Source organism: Poecile atricapillus, chromosome 3, assembly GCF_030490865.1.
Source record: "Poecile atricapillus isolate bPoeAtr1 chromosome 3, bPoeAtr1.hap1, whole genome shotgun sequence".
Classification (NCBI taxonomy): Eukaryota; Metazoa; Chordata; class Aves; order Passeriformes; family Paridae; genus Poecile; species Poecile atricapillus.
The window spans coordinates 113,463,209-113,472,898 of record NC_081251.1 but is presented as its reverse complement, the minus strand read 5'-3'; the positions used below and the strand labels follow the sequence as shown (position 1 = coordinate 113,472,898).

At 42.7% G+C, this 9,690-nt stretch overlaps 1 protein-coding gene across 1 annotated transcript; it reads left to right on the top strand.

Annotated features, from left to right (window-relative positions):
- Positions 1-530: 530 nt before the first annotated feature.
- On the top strand, positions 531-8,040 carry LOC131577461 (poly(A) polymerase gamma-like). Its single transcript, XM_058835334.1, has 9 exons — positions 531-588; positions 3,265-3,423; positions 3,530-3,596; positions 4,240-4,321; positions 4,405-4,514; positions 5,098-5,151; positions 6,224-6,335; positions 7,218-7,307; positions 7,898-8,040. The coding sequence occupies exons 1-9, from the start codon at positions 572-574 to the stop codon at positions 8,038-8,040; spliced, it is 834 nt and encodes a 277-aa protein (XP_058691317.1). The 5' UTR covers positions 531-571.
- Positions 8,041-9,690: the final 1,650 nt, after the last annotated feature.

Here is a 9,690-nt window from a genome sequence, read left to right as displayed (position 1 = left end):
GCTGACACTAGCAATGTGCGTTAAATCCTCCCGATACCAGCTGTTGTCAAGGGATGCTGGGCCTGCACTTACTGGATGAGAATACACAAATACAACAGCGATTCCTGGGGATTTTTTCACCCGTCCTCTCTGGAAGGGGACGTCAGGAGGCTGTCAGGAGCCCAATTCGAGCGCGATTCCTGTTCTTTTTTACCCCTCCTCTCTGGAAAGAGGTGTCAGGAGCGGGAACGTCCAGCGGGAGGGAGGGGCGGGCAGGTGCGACGCGGGACCTCCTCATGCCGGGGACCAGCCCAGCCTCGGTGGGTCTGTCAGCGCCACGGGGAAGGAATACCCTCCTCGGGGAAGGAATACATTCCTCGGAGAAGGAATATTCTCCACGGGGAAGGAACACCCTCCCTGCAGAGTGCTCAGCGAGCCCGGCGGCGACCTGAAGGGACGGCGGGGCCGCCCTGAGGGGACACGCGCAGCCGCCAGGGGGCGCCGGGCGGGCGGCGCGGGGGCCGCCGGGAAGGGGGCGGCGGTGCAGAAGGGCGGGAAGCGCGGGCGGCGGCGCGGGCTGTGCGCGCGCGCCATGAAGGAGACGCGCGGGTGAGGCGGCGGCGTGAGGCGCCTTCCCGCCCTGCCCTGCCCTGAGGGGACGCCGGGGGTAGGGGGGTCCCGCCGGAGCTGCCCCGCCAGGGGCCCCGGCGGGCCGCGGGGGCCGAACCTGCCCTCGCCTGAGGGGAGAAATTCTCGGTTGAAATAAATGGTGGAGTGCGGGTGGCGGGGCTGCCTCGCCCGGGTCTCACCGCGTGTGGCGGCGACGCCGTCGCCAAGCAACGGCAATGGCGGGCGAGGAACGGCGGTAACGGGGCTGCGCCTTGGTCTGGGGCTGCGCGACCTGCGGAGCCCTGCGGAGCCCTGCGGAGCAGTGACTCTGCCCGAGCCTCGGGGACAGGGACAGGGAGATTTGACCTGGCAGCGGCCGCCCGCGGGCTCCGCTCAGCATGAGCTGGTGTGGCAGCGGTGAAGGGTGGAGTTGGGCTCCCTTCGTCGAAGGTCCCAGGTGGTGTGGGCTTCTTCTTCTATCCTGGTGTTTCCCGGTTTCTGCTGTGGGTTTTGGTGGCTCAGGAGCTGGTTTCTGGTCGTCCTACCCCGCACGGATGGCTGAAGGCAGCGCCCTGAGCCGCACAGTGCGAACTTAGCCCTCCACCCTTGGTGTGTGGGGGAGACACGCCTTGCAGCTTTGGGAAGCTGTAAATAAGGGGCAAAACGTGGAATAAATCCGTTTAGGCTGGCTTTTTGTGTAAAAGTGTGATTTACCAGAACAAACACGCACTGGAGGTTTTTGCTGTGGTGCACAGGTTGCGACAAGATTTGGCAGAATGCTGAACTGCAACAGGTTTCTTGTTTAAACTGAAGGCTGATGGGTGAATAAATAGCGTGCCATGTGTGTTAGGATCCATAAGATACCTTAATTATGTGGTTATAAGCTCTTGCTCTCTAAGAGCAAAGTAAGACTTTATTTTTTTATTTCAGAGGGGCAACAAATTCTATGGAATTTCCCTCAGTGAAACTTTCCTGGTGTTGTTTCCCTCACCTCTTAAGTTGTGAGGTCAAACTATCACTAATATGTGTAAGCAACTGAAAAATATCTGCTGTCGATGAGGGAATTTTATATTAATAATATTAAATTAATAATAAGTATATTTGGTGTTAATAATATTGGGTTTATCTAATTGATATTGTGTTTTACGTCAATCTCCAGTCATATTATCTGTAGGCAGAATGAGGCAATGAAAGGCAGGTGGTGCCTTTTTGTACCTTGGAAAGGTCTTAAATGCTGGTGTAGTCTAAATCCTGTTCTTGTTTTGTGCAAACTTTAGGAAGCACAAGCCGTACAATGCAAGCAGTGCATAAAACATGGAAGTAGTTGCTGCTGGAGGTGTTTTAATTTAGTTGTAATGCACAGCAATTAAGTACAGGCTTTCCTTCATGGTTTGTTATGGAAACTATATCATAGGAAGGAAAATACTCATTATGAATATTTTTACTTATGAAGTGGAAATTGTCAATCTCTATAAACAAGGTAAATTAGGTCAAGGCCTAGTTAGGCTTGTAAGTAAATAACTTTTCTGACTGGGGATGCTAGTTGATAGCACTGCAGTCCTAATACCTGCCTCCCCAGCTTTTTGGAAAGCACAAAGTTTTAAAAACAGGCTTGGAGAGAGGAAAGAGGAAGAAAAAAACCCCTAGGTGACTGCAAGCTCTGTGTGTAGTTGCATAAGGATACTTAAAAGAGAGGGAAATCTCTTTAAGAGAGGGAGTAAAGGCAACAATTAGAAATAAGGAGCTGTGTAATAACCTGTCTTTAAAAAAATCAAGTGGTGAAGCTGGCCTTTGAGCACTTCCTAGTCTACTACTAGACAGAATGGGGTCAGGTACCTTAAATAGGTATAAAAATCTCTTGCCTAACCCAGCTGATCTTTGAAGCTGTACATCTGTGAAAGAGGAAAATATCCAGCTTAAATAATGGCACAATTATCCCTTGAGCCTCAGGGTCTGTTTCTGGACCCTGATGAGCATGATGAGACCTTTTGGGGTGTTTCCCCCTCTTGCTGCTGGTGTTTCTGTAGAGACCCTTGATCCATTAAGCACCATTCTTCCCTCCTGTCCCACTCCTTTCTCCTGGTTTTAGCTGGTAATGCAAAATAAGGTGCTTTTTCTCCATTTCCCCTTTCTAAAGCAAGGGATTTATATAGTAATACACTGAATTCATTGCATCAACTCTGTTTAACAGGCCATATGCCTTTACAATCAATTATAATGCCCTTCTTGAATAAATTGAAACCTAAAAAAAAAACATTTAATTAAGAAAAGTTTAATTTTTGTGTTTGGTGTTAGCAGGAAAGTGTTGGGAATATCCTTACATTGAAACTGAAATATGTCCAAAACTTCTGCTGTCTGTAGGGTTGTGCATGGTGGGTTTCAAACCTTTTCACTTCACAGTGATTAGTTCTGATGGGCTGCAGCAATGCAAATAAATTGTGTTAAGATGGCAGCATCTTGGATCATTTCTTACATCCATAAATGCTTTTTTCATAAAAGTAGTTGTGGCTTCTTTTGAGTGAGGTCAAGTCATCTAAAAATGATAAGATTTTTTTTTTTCTCCTTTCTGTCAACATTGGGTAAAAGGGCAGAAATGGATTTCTAAAGTGTAAGCTAAAGGGTGTTTTCTAATAAGATTTTCTTCCTTTATGTACCCATTCCTTTATTTTCTTCCAGTACTTCCAGGCAGCAGAACCAGCCTCAAGGGCACTATGGACTTACCTCTCCAATTAGCTTGGCTCCTCCTAGTGATAAAGACCACATTCATACCCAGAAGCTGATTGAAGCAATGAAGCCATTTGGGGTCTTTGAGGATCAGGAAGAACTCTATCACAGGTATTACAAGACTGAAATTTGTTAACCTCTTGGGTTTTTTTGCTTTTGTTTTTGTTTGATTTTTTTTGTTTTTTTAAAGCAAACTTAGCATGAGTTTTCTTTACAGGACAACTGTTCTTGGTAAACTGAATAACTTTGTCAGAGAATGGATTTCAGAGCTTGCTGAAAGCAAGGTAAGAACTTTTTTGTTTTTGTCAAAACAGCTGAAGTCTTTTGATTCAAAGACTACGGTGCTGAGATCTGTGCTAATGTTCAACATTTAACTTCTTAAACATCAAGTAGAGGTGTAGTAACTGCTGCTGAAATAAGTTATAAAAGGTATTTCAAGATCAAGGTTTCAGAGTCTTTGGGGAACTGAATAAACTGAATAAATTCCTGGATTGGCTCAGTCAGTTGTCTCATAGCTGTTAACAAAGCCAAAACCAAGCATTGTGCATGAGAAAGATGGTAAAATTGGCACTAATCTTGCCCCAAACAGCCTACAGCACTTAGTCTAGTTTGAAATTATGATTCTAGACATGCCCTTTGAATGGCTCTTAGGCTGTATTAATTTATGTGCCTCTGCTGCAGGGAAGTCTAATAATAGCTCTTAATTTGTATAAATTAATAAAAGTACTGCTACATCACCTATAATATTTTTTTTGAGTTGCAAGCTTAACTTAGTTCAGAAAAACAGAATCAAAACTGTAGTAAACTGAAATGTAAGGGAGTGAGAAGACATTGCTTATGGAGGCTGTTACAGTTTTTGTAAATAACTTACAAGTCAAACTTGCACAGAGGATAATGTTCATCTTAAACTTGCTCTTCTACCCACAGAATCTTCCCCCTTCAATAACAGAACAAGTTGGTGGCAAAATATTTACATTTGGTTCCTACAGACTTGGAGTACACACCAAAGGTAGTACTTCCAGTGCCTGGTCACAGTTCTGATGTTGCAAAGTGGCTTCCAACAGTAACAGAAGAAATGGAATCTCTTTGCAGGTTCAGACATAGATGCTCTTTGTGTTGCTCCCAGTCATGTGGAAAGATCAGATTTTTTTCAGTCATTCTTTGAAAAACTGAGGAATCAAGAGGAAGTAAAAAACCTAAGAGTGAGTAAACTCTCTGCTTGATAGATTGTGTAAGTTTTACAATAAGAATATTCGTGTTAAAAACTTGCATTGTTAGTGAATATCTTACAAGCCAAAATTAAATCAGTTTTGAGTACCCTCTAATATACTAGTTTATGCAGCATGAAAATGTTGCTCTCCAGCTCTTGACTCCTATCCCCAGTGACTACATCATGTAAGAGTTTTTGTGGTCCCTCTTCCTTCCCTGTGTTTTGGGAATGAGTCAGCTGTATCAAAAAGCAAGGTTGTCCCTGGAATCTGTGTTTTCACCTTGGCTGTAGTAAGTGCTTACAGCCACTGATACTGATGGTTTGTTGTGCACTGTTTGTTACAGTACACAATCAGCCTCTGAATCTCTTGCCTAAATAAGATCTTTTAGTAAAATCTAGTATTGGTACCATAATAGTGCTATCCTGCCTGGGAGTTATTAGCATTTTTTGTGTTTGGAAGGAACTCAGTCTTTGGACTGAGTAGTTCAGTGTAAATTCTGTATTTTATCCATAGTATAGGAAAAAGCTTAAAGTAGCAAAAGGATATCTTATTACAGATATCCTCTCCTTCACAGGCCATTGAGGATGCATATGTACCAGTTATCAAATTTGAGTTTGATGGCATTGAGGTAAGAATTTTAATTTTTGTGGGTTTTTTCACCTTTAAGCGAGAATTTATTTTTTTTTTTCTTGCTTTGGAGTAGGATAACTTTTTTCAAGGTTTTATGAGGTTGTTGGTACATTGCAGCATATTTAGGAAACTGTAATTAAACAGCCTTGACCGCAACCTATCCCAGAAGAAGTAAAATGGGATCTGCTAGGAAAATAAGCCCCTAGCTAGCCTGGCGAGCGTGGGAACATGAGGGACATCGTTTTCTAAACCTGTGCTGCAGACCAGGGGAGCCTGCTTGGGTAGCATTTATCTCCCAAGGATGTGCAGAGTGGGAGTAGAAGCAGTGTCCTTGCTAACTCCCCTGAGCTCTGACAAGAGCTCCCTTTCTGCAGGGGGTGTTTCTGTTGTGGTTCCCTGCACAAATCGCCTGATGTTTTGTTGCAGATCAAAAATGAAGTCCCTGTGAGACAAACAGCATAGAAAATGAAAAGTAAAACGACTCGTTGGACTCCTGCCTCAGTTTGTCAGCTGCAGGAATCCTTCTATCTGGAATACATTTCATGTAGAGAATAAATACCCACTTGCTGTAATAGCTAAGCAAGTTACTGCTTGGCATTACTATTGTGAAGACACTCAGTGATCTCTTTGTGGCCTTTAACTGGTACAGATATTCAAAGAATAATTTGCTTGCCTCAGGTTATACAGAAAACCAGATGCTTAAGGCCTTACGGCATAAAGAAAATGCTTTCTCATTTGTTGAAGTACAGTTGAGGCAATTTGAATTTGTCTTAATTTTATGGTTAATTTAAAATTGCCTTTTAATAGGAATTCTAAGTTTAGAGTCATCTTTCCAACTTAAAGAAAAAAACCCCTTCCTTTCTTTAGCTTGAAAAAATAGAAGTGGTTTTGTGAACAAGTAGGGAACTTAGAGCAATTTTCTTGTTTTCTGGCAAATCAGTATTTATCTTTGATCACATAATTCTGAATATAAATGTTAACCACATGAATGGCCAAGTGTCTCTCACTGGTGTCCTGTTTGCAAACAGTGCTGCATTGTCAGTCATGTTTGAAACTTTCTTCTCTTGAAGATTGATCTCGTGTTTGCAAAGCTGTCCTTGCCAACGGTTTCTGATGATCTCGATCTCAGGGACGACTCGTGCCTCAAAAGCCTGGATATAAGATGCATACGGAGCTTAAATGGTGAGCATGTTCTGCACACCTTCATGAAGACATTTAAATTGGCATAGAGAGCAGATTACACAAGCCACATTTCTGTACAAGGTGCAGAAACTGATCTCTGGTGTACTTGAGTTCTGAGGAGGTGACCGGTGGGTCTAAATTTAGATATTTCAAGGAGTTGTGTGTTTACACAGACCTGTGTGTCATGTTTGTTTGATTGGTTTGTGAGCAGTGCTCCAGTTTGCCCCAGAAATTCAGATGACTAAGTAGGGCCCTTGATAAGAATGTATGAATGATAAACAAAGTAGTTCATTAAAAAAAAAAAAAAGTAATTAAAATACCTGAAGTCTGACTTGCTCAATGTTTAGCACCGAGTGTTTTAATGGTTGCTGGTTGTCAAAAGAAACCTAGCTTCTGGAATCACAGAATATTTAGGGTTGGAAGGGACCTCTGGAGATCATCCAGTCCAACCCCCCAGCTAAGGCACGATCACCTGGAGCAGCTGTCCCAGGAATGTGTCCAGGTGGGTTTTGAATCCCTCCAGACAGGGACATTCCTTGACCTCCCATGGCCACGCATTTCAGAGTTCTGCCACCCTGCAATGTAAAATTCTTCATGCTGAGGTGGATCCTCTTGTGTTGTAGCTTATGGCTAAAACATCCAGTGGAGAGGCTTTATTTAAAAGTTGTTAGTTGTAGTCTAAACTGTGAAAAAGCTGTTGAGGGCACTGGTTACCTAAAGCGATGCTGAATGTTATGGGTAATCTATAATTTAATACAAAGCAAGTAATCCAAACCTGTTTTCCCAGACTTGAACCATAAGCTGTGAGGTGTTGGTGCTGTGTAGAAACACCTGACTCGTACCTGTTACAGGAGCTCCTGTGCTTCACCTTTTGTCTCACAGGCAGCAGAGTTACAGATGAAATACTGCGCCTGGTGCCCAATCTGGAGAACTTCCGGCTCACGCTCCGGGCAGTTAAACTGTGGGCAAAACGTGAGTGACGGGGTTGTTTGTGATCTTTAAACTTTTCAGAGGCACCACAGGCTCACTATTGGATGTACCTCAGCTTTGGATTGCTATTTAAATGACAGTTGTTTTATTTAAAACCCTTTTGGTTTAGGTTCATGGTCTGTCACTGTGGTAAATTCCATTTGTTTTTAGTGGAGGTGTGGAGTTCAGAGAAGAGGGGAGTGCTTGCGAGACACTGCTGCATTGCTTATTGGGAACCTGATAAGCAATGATAAATGATAAAAATCCCCAATTAAATGTAAAAGGAATAAGAAAGTCCCATTTGCCCACCTGGCTAGAGCAGGTACTAGAGGAGTGGCAGAACCTTTCTCTTAGGGGAATTGAAGTGAAGCAGTAGGTGTAGCAGCACAAACAAGTTTCACAAGCAGCAGTATTTCGGGACATGGTGCTGTACTGATTCTTTTTCTCATCGCTGTGAGGACCAGCAATTTGGCCTCACTGCACCGCAAAAGTAAATGACATGGAGGCTGAAATGTATTAAGTATTCTATAGATTGTGCAGCTGGTGCTGCAGATTTGAAAGAGCACAGACTAACTGTGTGGTATCCATTCTAGGACGTGGTGTTTACTCCAACATCATGGGATTTCTTGGTGGAGTCTCCTGGGCAATGCTGGTAGCAAGAATATGCCAACTCTACCCCAATGCTTTGGCTTCTACTCTCGTTAACAAGTTCTTCTTGATTTTTTCAAAATGGTAAAAGCTGTTTATTTCAATTTGCATAAAGAAGTAACACTTGTAGTTATTTATATCAGGATGTACATGGACAACATCCCGTGCAGCCCTGAATTGCAGAGCTTAAAATGGACGTTCAGTACTGTTTTTTTCTTCTGTAGGGATTGGCCAAAGCCGGTGTTGCTGAAACGACTTGAAGAGAGCTTTCTTAATTTACCAGTCTGGGACCCTAGGGTAGGTAACCATTGAAATCAGAAGGGTTAAAACTTTGTTCTGACCTGAGCTGGTGCTGAGCAAAGCTGTTGTAACTTGTAGGTGAACCCATCAGACCGGTACCATGTGATGCCCATCATCACCCCGTCCTATCCACAGCAGAACTCCACGTACAACGTGTCAGTGTCAACACGAGCTGTCATGATAGAGGAGTTCCAACGTGGTAAAGTACATTCTGTGCTTATTAAACAGTGTCATTCTTGCTTTATGGAACCATGTTACCTGAGTTAGTTTTGTTCCGTGAGGTGTTTCTCTGGGAAGTATGCTCATTGCAGGCAGTAAGGGCCAGTTTTCCAATAAACTCTGGGAAAGTATCTGCGTTGTGTCAGGAAAATTCCTGCTTTTTTTTTTTTCCTGTCAGCTACTGTTACAATCTTCTAAAGTTTGTTATGGTAATCTTTAAAAAATATTGATAAAATTTTCAACCATATTTGTAGGTCTTGAAGTTACAGATGAGATTCTCAAAGGAAAATCAGACTGGTCAAAGCTCTTTGAACCACTGAACTTCTTTCAGAAGTACAAGTACGTATGAAATCTGTTGTCTGAACTTGCAGTTATTTACTTAGTGGTTAGTATAATGGGTTTTAACTTGGGGTCTAAGTAGAAAATTGTATTGATGTGTTTCAGTTTAGGACTTTTTAAAGAAACTGGAAGTAGTTATATAAATTTTGCTACGTATTAACATAGGAAAGATAGGAAAAGCTGTCTAATGCCACTCATACAATTTTTCCTACCAAAAAACCCCCACCTGATATTTAGAGTGTAGAGTAAAATCTTGAGCTAGTGTACTAATTTTCCTTCCTTCTTCTAGACATTACATTGTGCTGACTGCCAGTGCCTTTACAGAAGAGCATCACTTAAACTGGTAAGTGCTGCTTTAAATGGGGTCCAGTGCAAAACTGAAACTCAATTCAATGTTGCACCATATTTTTGTTAATTGTGTTAACAAATAAAGTCTGTAACTATGCAGCTAGGCATGGAATACACCCCCTTCCCTCCCTGCTTTGAAGACCACTGTTCTACAGCCTTAGACTTACTTTCCTAAAGAGTTTTACTGTAATATTTAAAGACTAGATTGCACTGGTTTGTAGTCAGCCTATTCCAGACCTACTTTTCTTCAGTGAAGGGAGATTTGCCAATAATTACTTATTCAACCTGTGTGAATGTGCTGAGTCATTGTGAAATTTGAAATAAGGGGGAATGGTGAAGAATTAAGGCACACTTGTAATGTTTGTTTATTGACTTTCCAGTGGGTTTCTTTGTTAGGAAATTAGTACTTTGCTTTGGTCAAGTGAGGAAGCAAAACACCTCTCTGTAACAGACACCCGTTCTGAGGGCACCTTACTTTTATTTCAAAGTTTGGCTTGTGCTTCAAGTCAAATAATTCTTGTGCCATCTCTAA